Source organism: Temnothorax nylanderi, unplaced genomic scaffold (assembly GCF_030848795.1).
Source record: "Temnothorax nylanderi isolate EJ_2023f unplaced genomic scaffold, tnyl_v1.0 TNYL_tig0043_pilon, whole genome shotgun sequence".
In the NCBI taxonomy this organism is placed as follows: domain Eukaryota; kingdom Metazoa; phylum Arthropoda; class Insecta; order Hymenoptera; family Formicidae; genus Temnothorax; species Temnothorax nylanderi.
In genome coordinates, this window is record NW_027249105.1 from 1058893 (window position 1) to 1078628 (window position 19736).

Genomic DNA, 19736 nt, shown 5'->3' on the forward strand with positions numbered 1-19736 from the left:
CGTCGTCGTTGCGCGACGCATGTCCCCGAAAGCTCGAACCGGTTTTAGAACGCGGCCTTATTGCAAAAAGTATCGCCGCGTGAAATGAACGACATTATCGCGGCGAGCAACGAACGTTGCACTTTATTCACGAGACGGGAAGTAGGCCGATAAAGGAGGAAGGGTGCGCGAGGGGTGGAGAGAAATATGGGGTACGTGAGCGACCGAACGATGACAAAGGCTATGAAAGATAGAAAGATTAAGGGTGTTTGGCGGGTACACAGGTAGGGTAACAATGGGGGCGCCCCATCGGCGGCGCGCGACCAGTGGCGCATGTCATATCTCGTTGAGTGCCCGGGTGCGTAAGTCACTGTCAACTCGCGGCGGCGTTGATCGAGTGGTCACGCGATACGCGAACATCCAGCACATCCATCTCGTTTGCCGAGAGCACACCTGGCTCTCCCCCCCCCCCTCCCCTCAACTCACTCGCACTCACCGAAGCGCATTTCGTACCCGATCATACGCGCGTTTCATAACCGGCCGGCTGCCGCGCGTAAACCGTACTCGCACTACTTCGTCCGGCGCGCTTGTACCACGTTCAACGATCCGACTTGGCGATCCGTTCGGCAGTACATCGTCTTTCGATTTTCACGACGGCACCGATAAAAAGTTCGTAAAAGTTTCACCAGATATCATATTCACGCGAATGGATATCTTTGATGACGATCTCACTTCGTGTCGCATTTTGAGTGATATGACTGCGAGGAGTACGATAATAATCATCGGTAATAATCAAACATATTACGAGATGAGGGAATCGGCTTATGTAGATATTATTGACGTTACATTTCTTCGTTATTTATAATTCAGAAAAAAACAGTCGGAAGTACATTGCGTGTCTGACCGCGCGTCGTTATGACTACTGTCGCATTTGACATGTATACACGCACTACTTTAAAGATCTACAGATGAACATTAATCTTGCTAGTGTAAACGTTAAATGTTAAAGATCTCTTTGTAAGCATAACCTCATGACAATTTACTATAAATGTCCATTTGCGTTTTGATAAAAATTCTTGATTACGATCTACCTAAATACAATATTGTAAACACAGTATTAATTCAAAAATGATATTTGTCTGACTCGTGAACGTGACTACTGGCGTTTTAAAAACATGGTCGTACTACTTTTATCCACAATCTATGCGTAAGACTTTGAAATGGGTGCCACGTAATCTCACAGCAATCTGTCATCAATTCTAGATAAAATATCTTGATTGCGATATAAATTCGACTTAAATCGCGTATCTGAAAAACCTACCTCTTATCGCAACCTACTTCTCGCATATTTTTCTTCGTTTAATTAAGTAGCGAGAAGGTTCTCGATCATCACATCATTGTTAAGCGGAAACTCCTTGCGAAATATATTAATAATATCCCTCGGAGGAAGTCGAGACGGGGCGATAAGGTAAGGCGAACGAATAATTTTCTGCACGCGTTGCGGAGTTTCGTTAAAGCGCGATGCTTCTCATTATCTTTACCTTAGCCGCTTGTACAAGCCCCAGCGTGCCTTCATGCGCGTATACGCACGTATATGCGAATGCGTTTGTATAACGCTCACTTTGTTTTTATCGTACGACGACGGTATCATTATCGAGCAACACGTCACGTAATATCGGCGTGCACTTCCCCGGGCTATCTTTACGGTGCCCACCGCAGTTTGCCGCGACGTGAAAAGTGTACATTAGATGCGGCGAAGCCGCCGCTGTATGCGAACGCGCATATACACGCAACACACACGCAACATGACACGGCGTGCACGTGTCTCTCGCGCACACAGTGGCGCGCGTGTGCGCGTTATGTATTATGGATACGTTTGCATACCCTACTGACGGCATCCGCATTGCATCTCGGGGGCTGTGTACGAACGAAGCGTCGATACGGGCGTATGCGCGCGATGCGGCAATCTTGCTAGAAATTGCCATAAAGAAACGCTACAGAGGAGGAAATTCGTCGGGCGAGATGCATTCGTCCGGAAACTCGATCCGCGCCGCGCAACCTGGCACGCGTGCCGGTCCACCGCTGATAAAGTTGGTTCTGAAAATCGCGGGACGATAGAGAATGGGAATCTAAATGAGATCCACCCGGAATGAGTCGGCCCGATTCCTATCCCGGTCGTTTCCACGATCGATAGCCGCGATAATGAAGTATGCCGGACGTTTATGTAAATTCGTGCGGCATCGAGGCGGGCCGTTACGCGGCTATTATTATTGTAATTAGATGGGAGGAATATAACGGCGTGTATTTTCAGTGTTTTTTTGCATCGTGAAGGAAAGTTTGCCTATTATCGTAGTTACGATTGGAACGGCGATATTATCCTTAACGATGACAACGGTACGTTGATAATAAATTTATTTAAAATACAGTGTAAGAATTCCTGAATTTCATTAACAGTTTCTATTACTGGCATTACTGCTTATGTTCGTAATATCGAGATAACAAAGCTGAGAATATTTAAATAAGAACAAAGTGAATTTCTGCAATTTAATTAGATATCTCACGCGCTAATTGCAACATTATATAATAAATAATGTCTAAATTACGTTCATAGTGGCTAAAATGATTTTCATACGTTAATACTCATACGTTAATCACACGATGCATTCAATTACGTCGCTCAGCATGTGCAAATTAAATTTGTCGACGCGAGCTGTACGATGACGCTATTTGTCATCGCGTGACTTTTTATCGAATGGAAATAACGGTGCCATTGTCGGCCATAAGATCGAGTTAAGTGTAATTTAGCGGAGAAGGGTTGATAACCCCTGCGCCGATGAGGGAGGCGACCCCCGGAGTCGCATCAGTCACTCGCTCGCACTCTTAACGTTATTCGCGTGTCTTCGCGACTTCGTGTGAAGACCTGAGTCGATAGCGTGCACCCGCGGTACGCTGCCGTCGTCGCGTTATACGCACATCCCATAAAATATACGCCTTAATGTATCGCAAAAAGTACATCACAAGTCGATGTACTTTCTGGATATAGCGGCGCACCAAGTTCCGCGCGAGAGAAATGGATGGACGAGAAATAAGGAGGAAGGTGGGTGCGCGTCGGGGAAAGAAAAGGGACGGCGTGAACGAGGGCCGCGGGTGGGCGAGAAGGAGAACTGACGGTGCCGACCGGGACGAAACGAGAGTTTTCATAAATTCCATCCTCGCGCTGACAAGCATTTTTCTCGTAAATCTTACCTGTCCTCGAACTCGTTAAGCGAAAGCTCGCTCGAAAATTGTACGCGCGCGCGCGCGCGTCGTTCGTATCTATCGCACGAAACTGTTAACGCGTTTGCGGAACGCCACGCGATAGATCGCCCGCGTTCGGGAATTTTTTTTTGGGGACTGATGATGCATTCTTGACAGAGTTTTTCATCGTTCTGCTATGTTTTATCTCGAAACAAGAACTGGATGCCGCCAAATATCAGAGAGCGACGCCAAAAATAACATACGCCATCGATCGATGCACTCGATGCATCGTGTTTTCCCGGAATAAAATACAAACTTCTCGATATATGGATTTTCCAAAGCCTATCCCGTAATTAAAGAAAAGAAACAAAGTATTATGAGCAAAAAGCTGGAGCTTTTACACATCAGGCGTATCGTAAGCGATAGTATTTGAGCGTAAATAAAGTGTATATCCATGAGAATTTTTCATTAAAAAATGCTCTGAACATATTTCTTCCAAATGCTGAAAAATAAATACTATAAAATATTCTATCTCTAATAATCTCTTAAAAATTCTAAAAGTTTTTATTATATTAAAAAATATAAAATATATAAATACATTTTATGCACTTTAGTGTATTTAATTGCTCATATAAACCATCCTTGAAAAATTTATAATAACGATATATGATTAACGGCTTTGTTTTGTCACATAACAAAACACCGAGCGTCACAGTATCTCCACATTTAGATGCATTAATGTATTTTATTCCGTTTATTTAACAAGTGTAACCGCGCGTGCAAATTTCTGACGGAGGAAAGACACAAGTTTAGCACGGAGGAAGTGTAAAAGGTGGTGGATATTTTACAAAGACTTGTGATAGGCGTTTTTCTCGCGGGGTTCACCCGCTCTCGCAGCGGTTACGTACAGAATTATGCGAAAATTGCGTGTGCATATGTATTATTCAAATCTTGCAGATTAAATTCACTAGGCGTTTCGCCTCGCGTTGTCAGCGAAAATTAAGCCATTGCTAAAATTTTAACTCGCCGCGCACTCTCCCGTGCGCGCGCGTCCGTGCCCTAGATACTCGGTACATACCATTGTTTGCGTTAATTTACGGGAATAGCTACATTCGCGATGTACATTAACGATATCAAAGCGCCCTTGTCATAGAACAGCGCTTGAGACTACGGAACTACCTCCTCACATTTTCACTGCGCGCGATTAAATTCCGCGAGATCTTCGCATTTGGTGAATTGACATGTCATTTAAAAACAGTAAAAACACAACCGCGCTTTCCCAGAACATGTTACATTATATATAATAGTAACAATTAATTTTTTTCTGAGTGATTAACGCGGGCTGTATTGAGTTATATTAAGTCCTGTTATAAAAAGTTATAAAAGTACTTTCAAATTTACGGATGTTAAATAAATTTTGAACACATTTCTTAAATCTCTTAGCTTTATGTTAAATTATTAATAAGCATAGGCTGAAAAACAAGTGTCAGCCTGTTGTATGGAATATAATTATATTATGATATATGAAAAATATGTAAAAAGTATATAAGTAGTGCAGGATTATAAAATTTGATGAAGAAGTAAGAATTTTGCATGGACACGCGAGGTTCGCTCCGCGAGCAACATGTGAGCAACATATTAAGCACACGCTAAGCTCGCGCCGATAAGTCACGCTTATTCTCTCGGAGAACTCCGGCGCGCGATTACGCGACGGCAAATTTAATTAGATACGCGGGCGCATAAGTTAAAGCAGTTTAACGTTTCATTTAACCTTCAGCGGGGCGTCTTGCTGAAAGGTGGTTTGGCTCGGCGCGGCCCTTGAGGAAACCTCTCTTTCTCACGGCTGCCGGCTGCTCGCGCAGCGTCGCGTCGTCTCGTAGGAGCGCAACGACGCGGGCAAAACTTAACACGGCGAATCGTTAAATTATATTTTGCAATTCTCCGCTCATAAAGCGAACGAAGTGATGGTGCGCGACGGAGATGAGGTAAAAGCGGAAAGCGTCGGTTAGCGCTTCGTCAACACTCGTAAAATTCTCCGCGTTAAAGCCCTCGGAGCTTGATGAACGAGCACCGAACTTCGGAACAAGCGACGTAATATAGTAGCGCGACTTAACGGTGCCCTAACGGAAGATACCGCGTCGCGACGGGATGATCGCGGGTGTCAGATTGTCTCGGAGATTAGAGAAGAGCAAGAAGATAGGAAAGAAGAAGAAGATTAGACTCTTTTACGCTCTCAGAACACCTGCGATGAAATCATCGCGATAATAAATTGGAAGAAGTACTAGAGAGATAATAATCATTCAAAAGAAAATAAGAGATTTCATATAAATATCTCAATTTAATGTATATAAAAGTCGGTATCAACTTTATATGATTAAATCGTTAATTCTTATGATGGGTCTTTATTTATATTTCATGTCTTTTTCATTTATACACCTATTATCATACATCATTAAAGAAGCTATCGCGAAGCCCGAAGAAAAAAAGGTCGAGATAATCGAGATCAACTTTTTCTCGGCAGGCAGTCCCCTAAATGATTACTGCCGCGATACAACGAGGGGGTGTCTTTATCACATGGGTTTCATTTTTAACTCTTCAATGTTTCCCGAATCATAACATGCATATTTTTATGACTGCGTACTGTTTTTATAACCGCAACACTCTTAATTATTGTGTCTGAAGTAAACCGAGCGCGAGTCGAATTAACGCGAATCTCGCGTTTCATCGAAGGGAACGGCACAGGAGGAGATGCACGTGCTTTTTGTGTAAACATCGTAACGGTCTACGCGACAAGATTTCTCCAACCCATTAATCTGAGTTAATACCGAAGAGAAACCAAGTTTGACACAAACAACACGATGAGCACAATACTCTTATTATACGCTTCATTTTTCTCCTCTCTTGTTCATTGCCTCGTCTATTTTACATTTGATAACTGTCCGCTGATTACTATCTTTTTCACGATTTTGATATTTTAGAATTCGCTCTATCAATCTTTCGGAAGTTAATTTATGTGTCCTCCCAACGCGTGCGGTAATTACAGTTCCGGGATTATTGCGAATGTTACAATTATCCTGTGCTACAGCCGTTTACAAACTCCTCATATTGCAGTTCATTACCTTTGATATCGTAGTATCGATTAACACAGTCGCGTCACACGCAGCTCGACGTAGCACAATGGCCAACGGTATTGTTAAATCGGCTTGCGCGATCCACCACTGAAATCTACACCATAAACAGTTCGATGTCGATTCCTGTGAGGCATGTCTCTTGGTGTTTGCAAAATTTTACGCAGCGAGCCGTCCGCGTCGACGAGCTGCAAACAACGAAGTTCGAAATAAGCTCCGGGATAAAATGAGCATTTCGAGTTTAACACTTATGCTGAAATTCCCGAACGTGCTCCTTCTCAGCCCAGTTTCTTAACCCCGCCATGCATCCCTTTTCCCTTCGCGCTCGACCGTAGCGAAACGGGCGCGTCCTCCACCTTTTCCACTAGCGTCTTTTCCACCGTCGCCGTGACTCCCCCAGAGAAGCTCTCCCGGGCCCATTAGACCACCCTTTACCCAGGGGGTTGACTTATGACACCGGCTACGCGGAGGGAGCTTGAGTGAGTTACTCTCTTTTCGCGGTGGGAGGAACCCAATGGTTGAGGGAGAACGGGCAAGAACGAGGAAGGATAAAGGAAAAAGGGCGACGTTACCCGATATATACCCTCAGAGAGAAGCGGATCTTCTCTCCGTTGTTTTTCGCTGTACAAAGACGCAAGGCGCGACGCGAGGGAGAGGAGAACGTTCGTTATCTTAAACGACGCTTCGTCAAAAGACCGAGTAGTACGAGTTCTCCTCGTGCAGCGACAGCGCGGGAGGGGGGCGGGGGGGGGGGGTTCGACAGGATTCTGATCGCGGAAACAACAACGTTCAAACAAAGCTGGAACGGCGCCAAGAAATCGCAATTGCATGCGATAGGAAACTCGCGCGAGCAAACGAGCACCGTCGCCGCCTTTCCACTTTAATTAATCCGGATAGGCAGAGCTCGGCGCTAACCCCTAAATAACCGGCGCAAACTCGTTTCGTCGCTGTTATTCCGGCAAGGGCGGCTCCGCTGTCTATATATAGCTGCACCCCGACGATCATCCCCAAAGCATTTCTCGCTGCGACCCCTCCGTGCCCGCATAATGCTACCGATTGTCCTTATATTAGCACAACGCGTCGCTTTCGACGGTAATTTCCCATCTGTGCCTTTGATTCCGGATCGAATTCAGGCCGCGCTTACAATCGAGCTATGCCACTGGAAACTGTCTCTTGACGCAATCAAGAACCAGCATTGACGTACGTCGATGTAGTTACGATTTCGCAAGCTGGGCATAGGGGTCCGAGAAAACAAGAGAGCCTCTTTTTTCGTTTCTTTCTTTTTTTGTGTGTAAAATGTAAGTAAATCGGGATAATTCTAAACATTGAAATTTATTTGGAAAATATGCAAAAAATTGCTCTCGTGATTTCTCTTTGTATCTAATTTCTAAATGTGTACTCATGACTACCGAATTTCTAAATAAAGAACAAGTTTTTAAAGAAAGTTTAACTTCCAATTTTTTATCAAATTTTTTACGTTGAAAGTTTTTGACCGCACTTGACCTAAGAGAAAAATCGAAAATACTCGCGACTATTTTCTGAATCACTTTTAATGATCGAAAACTATATAAATCGCAAAATCGGAGATGTAAACTTTAATAACGAAATTCCGCGTTGAATACACACGTCGGGATTAAAAAGTGTCTCGCGCGCGGCAATGTGCACGATGGACGCATCGTAGGTATACGACTATACGCAGCGTACACTTCGGAATGCTTTCGGTGTGTAAACATATTTCCTATTTGTATTCTATCCGGATGGAATCCTGTATTCACCGAGTCGTGCGCGGCGAATTCATCCCCGCTTCATCCTTCGATTCCACCTCGCGACGCATGTTATCCAGAAATGGAGGATGAGGCGAAGAGACAGAGTGAGACGACTTGCACTTCATGTATTCGTGTCGTACGTGCATACGTATACGCATCGGGGATATGTGTGTACACGTGCGTACATACGCGTATATGCGTCGCATTTGCTCCCGTAATATTAAATGTAAGAGAGGACATTTCAATATTGGTCTGCAAACACACAAATAGCAGCCGTATACGTTCTTCCGCCTGCATCGTGTGCACACATGCCCGTGCCGCTGCATATCCCTACGCAATCGTCCGGGATCTCGCGGAAAGGCCCGAGAAAAATGCTGTCGCCGCGCCTACTGACAGGCGGAATGTGTCGCCCGAAGCTTTCGCGAGATACGAATACGATTTTCCAAAGCGTAAAGAAAATTCGACACTTCCCGTACATCCGTCGATCGCGTAGCTTCATCTGGATTGAATCAGTCGATTGGAAAGCAACGTAAAAGAACACTTTGTATCTCGCACTCATTTCATTTGTTATCTGCCTTCGCGCTTTGATCTTAATATATGCGTGTTTCACATGTTGTGCATTTTATAAAACAAAATTTGTGATTTAATTAATACCGTACAGTTCTTTCCTTAAAACATGTAGTTATAAAAACAAATTATAAAATAGAGATTTTACATAGGATTGTGTTAGATTCACAATTTACATAGCAGATTCTATCCTCTTTCTCTTTCACGATTAAAAAGCGGGAAATTACAAGCGGGATATGCATTTAATAGCTTACTTATCTCGAGCCTTTACTTGGCCGTCGATGACAGATTTCTCAATGAGTTTTAAACCGATTTTTCTTCGTCAAAAATCTGCTTGCTTTACGTATCAAAGTTCGTGAAAGTCGTTAATTGTCATATACTAGGAATATCGATCGACCTAGCGCGAGAGGGCCGTTGTTGTTCACTTATTATTTTTATTCAGCCGCGTATCTCGTTGCATATCCCGTGGATGTAAAAACAAAATGCATCAGCAACAACTATATTTAATAAAAACAAGACATTATACTATCACCGAAATAAAACATGGAAATAGAAGCAGTTTTCGTAATTTTATATACGGGAGATACGATATTAAAAATTGCGCTTGAATCGATGCAATCCATTCCTTGTGCATCATAAAAATACGGCCTGAACTTAAACATTTACGCATTTATATTGCATCGATTTTCAAGATAGAAAAGCAGCGTGAAAATTTTCTCAAAATACACAATTTTTTGTTTTAACAAGAAGGAGAGAAAGAGAGAGATGTGAAAGTTATTATCTTTAATAACTTTAAGGACGCAAATCAAATTTGAGAAAACGATGTGAGATCTGCATGCGATTACAAATTGACGCGATATATTTATCGTGGTCTCAAGTCTTAAATTATACCACTTTTAAAAGCACGAAAAGTCTAGTACACATAAATATCTACTTTTGAAGAACGAATCGTTTTTCACTGGAAAATTTTACGGCGGAAAGATAGAGATATCGCATTATCTATTCTACTACCCATTTAAAATATTCCTGACTTCGACTACCCGATCGATACGGTAAACTGGGATTATGAAAAGTTGAACAGGGTATTATGTCGATGGCTTTTAACGCAAATGTCTCTTTATGTTCTCTCTAACGTTGTATGCCGATCATTGCAGTTAAAGCGGCTATGTGCTGATTATTTAACATTTATAAGAAACAGTTCACACGGTGCATTACCGTCATCTCGAGAACCGGGTTCCACATGTTCGAGATCTAATTGTTCATCATCGCGTCCCTCTTCGCAGCCTCTATGAATATTTTAAGCGGCTATTACGCAATACGCCGTAGAAATGTCATCGTTAAATCAATGATAATTCGCGTTCACTTGTTAATTCTACATTGTTCTTTACGTTTCACACGTATACGCGATAAAATGAGAAGTTACGACACCAACCAGACAATGGGACATTAAAACGAACGTTAGTAAAACCCGTAAGATGGAGAGAAAAAAACGTTAATTATTTTTAATATTGATGTGCACGCGTTAAAGAACCTTCCCGTCATAATTAAATTCAACATGCGCACACGATAGTAATTATTAGAAATATTAAATTAAACTATAGACAAATAGTAAAACATTAACATTCCAATTTCTTAAAGAAGCAAGAATATTACTTTTTAAACATAATTTACAATCAAGCATCAACTTGAAAGAAATTATGAATAGTTAAATCTCAGCAGAGGCTGAAACGTAATGAAATTATATATTTCCCGAGTTGAAAAATAAATTCCAATAGGCGTGCGGAAGCTCGTTTAGGAGTTTGTAGAGGGAAATGCTTGATACTAAGTTCAAATGAAAATTAATTAGAAAAGAAAAAAACTTCAATTAACAGTATAACAGCACGACAAATTCCAGTTGTATATTCCACTGAGATTTTAACGAAATTAAATTAATAACTTTAAATATAAAAATTGTGAAGCATCTAGAAATCGTGTGATATATTATTCACATATTTGCTGTTCGCATGAAGGGCAATTTTCCGGATAGCGGATAGATAATGTGTTAGGCCCATACTCTTCGCCGGGTATAACTTTTTCGCGTCGGTGCGCTAACAATGCGCACGTGATTCCATCGGGATAACAATACGACCGTGCGCGCGCGTTCCTTCCTGGTCGGCTTACGGGAAATTGTAGATGAGGCACGATTACGTATTCCGATCGTACGCGATATCAGTCCGCCTCGCTTCTCACTCGTGATGGAGTGTTCTCTACCCTCGACCCTTACTCTCTCTTCCGTTTCTTTCTCGTCTATCTACCAAATACTTTACCGAATTCTATCCTAGGCGAGTTCTTTCCTTACCAGGACTATCTCGATAAATCGCAGTGCGAAGTTAAAACGCTCACATTCTATTCTTATTACACGTATAAAATAAATTTTAATGTTAATAAGATTTAGATGTTACAATTCTAAGTTATAGTTAATACTGTAAAATTTTGCCTTAACTAGAATGCAACGATAGAACACTGTTCTTTAAATGTATCAATTGATTGATATTAATTAGTAAAATCCAAAATTGAATAGAAGATGTAGGAGAAAGATTGAAAATGAATAATTAAGATGAGTCATTGAGAAATAGCTATATATTAATTAAGAATTAAAATTTTCAATTAAGAGCGAGAGACAAACTTTCATTTTAATTACGTCACTGCCCGTCTCCATCATCTCTTTCCTCCACGATCAATCAGAGTCACGATCATAATGCGCTTGCCGAAAACCGCCACGTATGGCACGTGAACCTACTCGGGCGGATAACAAATTCTGAAATCGGCAGCCGGCGAAAATTCGGCGGCCTGCGAAATTAACAGCCGCGCCGGGTCACGCCGATAATTGCGGGCTCCGTTTTAACCCGCGGGCCATAATAACCAAACGGAACCCTTTAACCGTTTCGCGCACATGTTTCGTTCGTTCGTTTTTTCGCTCGCAAGGGAACAACGTACCGATCCGCGCACGATATTTGTCTTCCGGGAGGAAAAAATATTTATAGTTTACCGGGAATTTCGAGGTAAACCAATCCGCTCGTTCGTGTAGTCGCGTTTTCGTTCTCGATGCAGCCTATCGCGATTCATATACGACCGTCAGATAGAATACGCCGCACTTGTGTATTGTTTTCGCAATAGGTGCCGCACATCTTATCGCTCGATCGTAGCGTCGCGACGTCCTTCACAATTTATTGCACTAGACAGCGCTTATCTCACTCATGATCATCCCCTAATTATAACCGTCATCGTCGATAAAATGTCAGAAAGATTGAAAGCGAACGATCGACCCCAACGGCAGTCCCCCGTTCTACGCCCCATTCTCGATTCCCGGTATTCGCCGGTGTGTTTACTTTACGAATGGGCAGGGCGGCTCCTTCGTGAGTGGAGAAGGTCACGGGGTTTGAATTATACCGGGCCGGTAGTGACGTCGGCGAAGATAATCACACGTCTCGCAACGGTCAGTTCATCATCGCGGTATCGGGCTCTAAGGGAGCTGATGCATCGTGGAAAACCCGGCACGAACCCCGAGAGCCGGACGGAAAACGGAATGTACGAGTCAGGGTGGGAAAAGGAAAAGGTTGTAGGAAGGGTGAGAGAGAAAAGGGCGACACGAGGAGGTCGACCTCTCCCAGCCCTAGCTCAACGTCTCCGTAGGACGTGGTAGGAACTCTATTAGCGGTGGAAAAATGAAGTAAAAGACGCGACGAGCGCCAGAGAATATAGACGTCCACTCAAACGTGATTCCGGCGGAGCTCGTTACCGCATACATATATTACTATACTTTTAAATTTAATTGCACAAGACGGAGATTGCTCAGAATGCGGTACACTAAAGAAATTTTGTTTCGACATTTATCCTTATATCATTTCTGATGATCTATAATAAATATATGCTATCGAATAAAAAAATCTGGTCGCATTAATTAAGAATATCAAGATTATTAAAAAAAGAATGATAATAAACAATGATAATTAACGTAATGAAATTCAATATGTGAATAACTGCATATAAATACCCAGTATAGTATCACGAAAAGATAATTTCTCGTATATATCAGGCTTATAAAAGCGCTATTATAATCTTAGATCAGATAATATTAGGTAAGATATTGAATAAGATAATATTAGGTAAGACTATATTGTTGATGGAACATTCTACGTTTGCATTTCAGGTGCCTTGCAGATTACCGAATCCGACGTAAGCGATCAGGGGAAGTATGAATGCGTTGCTAACAATTCCGTAGGCACAGAGTACTCCAAATCGACCACGTTATACGTAAAAGGTACGTAACTGTTTACAATTTAACTGTTTACAAAAGCTTGCACGCGAATATTGCAGTGTATATTAAATTAATTAATTTTCGAGCGTATTTCATAATTACAGTTAATAAATATAGTTTTTTATTGCGTTTCTTGTCGGTGTCTTATTAAATACGATATAAAAAGCAAAAAGGAGAAAAAATATTCTAATGAAAATCAGCGAATCTGAAGCCGCAAAGGACGATGTTTTTGTTGACCAAATAACGAACGCAGCGTGTGCTCGTCGCACAGTAACGCCAATGCCATAAACGTAGACGTTTTCCTGTTTGTAATTAAAATTAATGCAACGCAATTAGGACGTAATTAAAATTAACGGGCGGCACAAAAGGCTCGCGCGACTCACATAGCGCGTGTTATTTGTCGAGACTTTCTGTTCCTTGCATTCTCGCCGCGATCTTGAATCTCTATGGTTGTGTGTTTCCGTTTAATCGTCAGCCACGATTTATAAAATCTGCGCGATGGCTTTACAAAGTAATTATTTTGCTATGCTTCGCGAATTTTCACCGGACACAGTTAAGTTGTCGTCGACGTAAGACGCGCGCATGTAATAATTATGCTTTAATTGGATGCGCCATTACGCGCGTTTGCATTTCGATTTAATGTCACTCGTAAATAAATAAAATCACATGTGGTCAATTTTCACATAATGTAACTTACATACTGCGAAGGATCATGCAATATGAAGGTATATTATGTACAAGATCTGACTTTTCGCATCTTTCTTATTCAGAGATGCATTTATTTTTCAATTTAAAATTAGATTTGTTCAACAAACATGATTGGCAGATTTTTTAAATAAGCGATTAAGAACTTAAAAATTTTCACGAATTAAACTTCTGCATGTAAATAGATAATCAAATATTGGCTTTTGTATCTTGCTTTAATATAATGCTAACATCAAGTCGAGATTAATCTAAATTTAAAAAGATCCAAAAATTGACAGAAATTAGATTGAATAAAATTTAGTCAATAAAAGATATTTATCCTGACGACTGTGCTGTGCTTCAGTACGTCGTGTTTCACCAAGCTTCTCGATTCCACCACCGGCGGTGAGCGAGGTAATGCTGGGTGGGTCACTGAATCTCACCTGCGTCGCCGTGGGTGCGCCTATGCCCTACGTCAAATGGAGAAAGGACCCGGCGACCGATCTAACGCCGGAAGACAACCTGCCGGTCGGTAAAAATGTCCTGATGCTGGTGGACATCAAGGAGTCCGCCAATTACACGTGCACAGCCGCCAGCGATCTCGGTGTAATTGACGCGACCACGTTGGTGAAAGTTCAATGTTCGTATCAAATTTTCGACTTGTGTGTGAAGTCCCTTCTTTAATTTAGATAGATTCTACAGACCTTTTATGGATTTTCACGTTTTCTGGCTCACGTTGTCGCGGATTACGTGATGCGAACCGATTAATCGCGCGTTGCGTTCACCGGATAACTAATCGATCAGCAAGCTTAGACCTTGCATTATAGCAGCAACAACCGCCATGAAGCAATTTACCACGGAGAGCTATTTGGAAAAGGATCTTGATGAGGAAAATATTTTTACTGTTACACATTACAGCCAAGAAATTTAGCGTTTGCAATATTTCTTTCTAGAAGCTCTTAAATATCGCGACGATTTTACACTCATTTCGGAGTAAATGATTTCGTATTCTGTGAGACTTAAACGTGATATTTATAAATCGAAATGATGGAGAGGTAAAGCCGTAATAATCCCCCCGCAGCTCTTCCCGGCCCGCCGGAGAACGTTCAAGTGTCCGACATCACTGCGACGTCGGTGAAGCTGAGCTGGTCCTACAAAGGACCGGATGAGCTGCAGTATTACGTAATTCAGCATAAACCGAAGCACGTGAACCAGGCATATGCCGAAATATCCGGTATCACGACGATGTACTACCATGTTAGGAGTCTCAGCCCGTATACGGAGTACGAGCTCTACGTGATAGCCGTAAACAGCATCGGGCGTGGTCCCCCAAGTGCCCCGGTGATAGTCACCACTGGTGAAACAAGTCAGTACCATAGTATTGTATTTACTATCGTACTAGTCTCTAGCCATTTTTATGCTTCTATTGTGGTTAGAAACGATTATTTTCCTTTTCAAAATATATAGTTCACGCTTCCAATTTCGTAACATTTATTAGTTAATTTATTAGGAAAATTGACTTTTCTAAGAAAATCTTTATTTGATATTGCAATTTATATCGAAATAGATCAATGTGACTATAGCATCTACAAATGTCATAATTAGATTGCCCGTATAAAGAGATTTTCCCCTAATTCGCCGTTTCCGTGCCAAATTAACAAATGAGGGAAAATATCGTTTCTGCAGAAATATGTCTTATTTTATCAACATTCTTCTCTCGTCAGTCTCGAACTCATCGTTCGATCAAGCTTAACAAGACGTAACAAGATCTATTAAATCAATCATCTTTGACGTACACGAAAACTTTATTGGGTCGTCTATATCACGACCGCTACGACAAAGTAAACCCACTCATGAATCAACTCACGTTTCATTTCTGCGCCTCGCAATGAACATACGTACGTGCGTCTCGCGGCAAGCTCATTCGCCGCTCATTAAAACGCGAACGCACTTCGAATCCAACGACCCTTTTTTCCGCGCATCCATTCGCGAGGATCGGAGAACAATAAATACAAAGGCGTAGTGGAGGAACGGCACTACTCCGACATGAGCGTGAATTTTTTGCACGTAGATAGAATTTTTGTACATACCATCGAGAAAGAGGAGCGAATTTTTACGCACATTTTTTGAGGGAAATTCTGTATTTTTTCCATGCTGTCCGCCGTGGACGCACGATTTGATCCATGTAAGTGACAAGAAAATTTTTTTCACCTATCACCAAACCTCCTCCCTTCCCCATCTGCTCTTTGTTGCACCAGTGTGTTAGTGTTTTTGCGGGGCCGTTCCACAGCGTTTCATCGCGCTTCGACGTCTCGTGTCATTTGTGTATTTTTTACACTATATCCTCAGCCCCCTATGTCCTCCAGCCTCTCACTGCCACTTTCACTTTTCTCACTTTCTCTCTCTATCTCTTTCTTCGTCTCGAATACGCGTCTCCGTCTCCCTTTTTTCTTTTTTGCAAAAGAGGGGAGAGGAGCGGAAAACGAGTACGCGGGAGAGACAGCACGCGAAATTGCACCTTTCCTAACAGAATAGTAGCACACTTCTCACCTCGTGAAAATACGAAGGCGACATGTACCGCTCTCGTAGTTCGTATTTTCACTCCGCATTTATTGCCCGCATTTATATACCGAGAATTGACAATAATCGTTTGACATTTGTTTTTTTTTTTTTGCATAGCGGAATCGACAAATGGAGGTGCCAGTAAGTCAAATCATATACTAAGAGTGCCGTAGTGATTCATTCACACCGATTTCTTTGCCTGTGTAGTTCTTGATTTTGGTTTCCTCTCGTTTCGTTACTTCGCGCACACATGATTGTCACTTTAGCTGACACAAATACGTATACATACTTTGCCACCCTTAATGCGTATACATCGATACGTGCGCAATTTTCGTCTGGATATCTTTGTAGTTAATTGCGTACGGTGTAAATTTTTGAAAATGTATCCATTTATCACCGTAGTGTCGTAGTGACGCAAAATGGAATTTAATTTCGTTCTTCTCTTCCCTATTTTTACATCGCACCTACTCTTGGTTCTTATAGTTTTTTTTTTTAAGGGTTTCTTTTTGGAGAGCTTCTTATCGTGTGACTAACTGACATGTACCGCCCTTCCGCGTCTTCGTGTGTATCTTGGTTGCTCTTCGTCCGGTCTCCCTAATAACGCTAAAAACCGGCTAATCTCTTTTTTAGAACCCGGTACAGCGCCGCGGAAAGTTCAGGTACGGCCGTTGAGCTCCAGCACGATGGTCATACAGTGGGACGAACCGGAAACTCCGAACGGTCAAGTGACGGTCGGTGTCTTTTCCGAAATTATCTTTCACCGCGGTTTTCCTGACTTTCGCAACGTTATCGCTAACGAGCGCGCGATATGCTCCTACATAGGGATACAAAGTGTACTACACAACGGACTCGAATCAGCCCATGGCGTCGTGGCAGTACCAGATGGTGGATAACAGCCAGTTGACAACCATCTCGGAGCTGACGCCGCACACGATCTATACGATAAGAGTCCAGGCGCTCACGAGCGTCGGTCCTGGACCTCTCAGTCTGCCGGTGCAAATCAAAACACAGCAAGGGGTACCGAGTCAACCCGAAATGCTAACGGCGGTCGACATCGGGGAGACCAAAGTAACGCTCCAATGGAGCAAGCCCGCTCATAGCGCTGAGAATATTCTCAGCTATGAGCTGTACTGGAATGACACTTATGCAAAGGTAGGCAGTTATACATTTTTATTGTCAAAATAAACTTTCTTCTTTTTAACAATAACTTGTTCATCCCTACTTTGCATTCACATGCCAGGCATCGGGCATTAATGCTTAATAATATATCCCGTATATCCTTTATTTTCTCTTAATGCTATATATGTTAATTTGAAAATGATATTGAAGACAATAAATTTTTTTCATCGCTCGGGAATAGAATGGACCAAAGTTCGAGAGATAAAAAATTTTAGGGTTTTTATCTAAAAACGATGATTAATCTATGGATCTAACCCTTCCGGCATTTCTGCTCGAATCAGGAAAAGCATCATCGCAGGATACCGGTCACCGAGAACTACACTTTGAGCGGCCTGTATCCGAACACCTTGTACTACGTATGGCTGGCCGCGAGGAGTCAAAGGGGAGAGGGTGCCACGACGATACCGTATCCGGTTCGCACCAAACAGTACGGTAAGCAGAACGCGCACGAATGCATACGAAATCGAATGAGTTCATGCAGCGAGGAGTGCCAGACGCATGCTGATACGCGATTGTCGCGAGGCCGAAAGGCGGTCGACTTACTCGATATCCCAGATATCGTGGCGATCTCGGGTACGACGCACCTGAGCCCTCCGGATCCTCGCGCACGATCGCGCATCGCGATGGCACAGCAGGTAGGAGGTGCTGTAGCGCTAGACGCTCCTGCAAGTAGCGTAAGCTATCGACGCACAACACCTTGGAAAGAGCCTTTGAAAAAAAGAAAAAAAGAGCGAAGACCTTTCGTCTTCGAGAACGCGTTTAATAAAGAAAGAAAAAGGAAAAGAGAGCGTAAAAAAGAAAGGGAAAGACAGAAAAATAGAGAATAACGTTGAAAACAAGTGAAGTGTGGGAGAGTGAGAATGACTGCATGCGTTGCAAATAAGAAAGCCGTTTTTGGATGCCACTTTATATATATATATCTATATATATACGTACATATCATACATATAAATTGCACTAAGCACTGCATTGATATATGTGTGCATTTTGGGCACCTCTTTTCATTCTCGATAACATGATTGATTTATCGTCCGTTCTTCAGTTTTTCGTTGTCTCGTTCCCTTGCAATTATATAAACGTGTAACTCGTTAACTCTGCGGGTTATATGCCCGAGTTAACACAAGCCGCTCCGGGAGAACTGTCTCTAATCACGTCTTTTTTCGACTGTTCAAGGATCGATTCATGACTTTTTACCTTGAATATTTTACACCTCTCTGAACCTTGGCCAAACATACCGTTTTGTTGGTATCCCTCGACAGTCACCGTCGATTGTGCGCGCGTCACAACGTTGAGACCGTCAAATCGAGAAATACGAGAATTTGTTCGCTCGTCGCTTGGCGTGCTAACCGAGCTATCATTCGCTCATATGTGAAAATGCAAACTACAAACAAACTACTACTACTACTACTACTACTACTACTACTACTACTACTACTACTACTACTACTACTACTTGCAAACTACTGATTTAAAAAACTTAGTTTTCATGAATTAATAATTATCCGACGACGAAGTAACAAAAGTCACGCTCCACGACAATAATTCCAATGCGGCAACGTTTTTTCGTATCCTCGTCTTTGACCTCAAGTTAGAGACTAGTATGATCGGCCGGTAACTGCCGATTATGACCCTCGATTTTGTTTTCTTCCCCTCCTACAACTGAGTGTTATACAGTCCCCGGGGCTCCGCCTCAAAATGTAACCGGCAAGGCGATCAGCCCGACTTCCATATTGGTAACGTGGAAACCGCCGGCCGCTGAACACTCCAACGGGAGGATCGCCTACTACAGGCTGCAAGTCATCGAGAGCGGTCGCTCCGACTCCGAGGCGAGGACTATCAAACTGAATGACACGCGTTTCGTGTTGGACGAGCTCAAAAAATGGACCGAGTATCGGATCTGGGTATTGGCCGGGACCAGAATAGGTGACGGGCCCCCGAGTTTTCCTATCTTGGTCAGAACTCACGAGGACGGTATGTATCACAGACACTGACTGAAAGTCTCTCTGTTTTACCTCAGGCACGCGAGGAGTAACGTGTAAAATCCGTGGTGACGCACAGCGCGAGAGGGACGAATACCATGGTCGATGTTTTCCAATAGCTATCGCAATATACTAATTGACAGAGATCGATATCGATCGTGATACGATCTCGATGTTTATGTTATTCAACAAAAATGTATAACGATCGTAATCGCGGTAGAGAAAACCTCAACGCCGCGGTCGCTACGAGTTTCACACGCTAAGCTTCGCGAGGAAGAAATATTATATTGGGATGAAGTAATAACGCGCCTCATCCGAGAGCCAAAAATATAAAAGCCCGCCAAAAGTCAGTCCGGTT

At 42.5% G+C, this 19736-nt stretch overlaps 1 protein-coding gene across 10 annotated transcripts in view; it reads left to right on the top strand.

Moving 5' to 3' along the window:
- Lar (tyrosine-protein phosphatase Lar) overlaps window positions 1-19736 on the top strand; it is a 382201-nt gene that overhangs the window by 344199 nt on the left and 18266 nt on the right. For 6 of the 10 annotated variants that reach the window (XM_071704655.1, XM_071704649.1, XM_071704648.1 and 3 more), the window contains 8 exons: window positions 12867-12977; window positions 14023-14298; window positions 14740-15024; window positions 16338-16361; window positions 16851-16951; window positions 17043-17372; window positions 17681-17831; window positions 19074-19370. In XM_071704655.1, the coding sequence (XP_071560756.1) occupies window positions 12867-12977; window positions 14023-14298; window positions 14740-15024; window positions 16338-16361; window positions 16851-16951; window positions 17043-17372; window positions 17681-17831; window positions 19074-19370 (1575 nt within the window). Of the gene's footprint in view, window positions 1-12866; window positions 12978-14022; window positions 14299-14739; window positions 15025-15075; window positions 15844-16337; window positions 16362-16850; window positions 16952-17042; window positions 17373-17680; window positions 17832-19073; window positions 19371-19736 lie in introns of those variants that run through there. The other 4 variants (XM_071704653.1, XM_071704651.1, XM_071704654.1 and 1 more) reach the window with 4 other exon arrangements.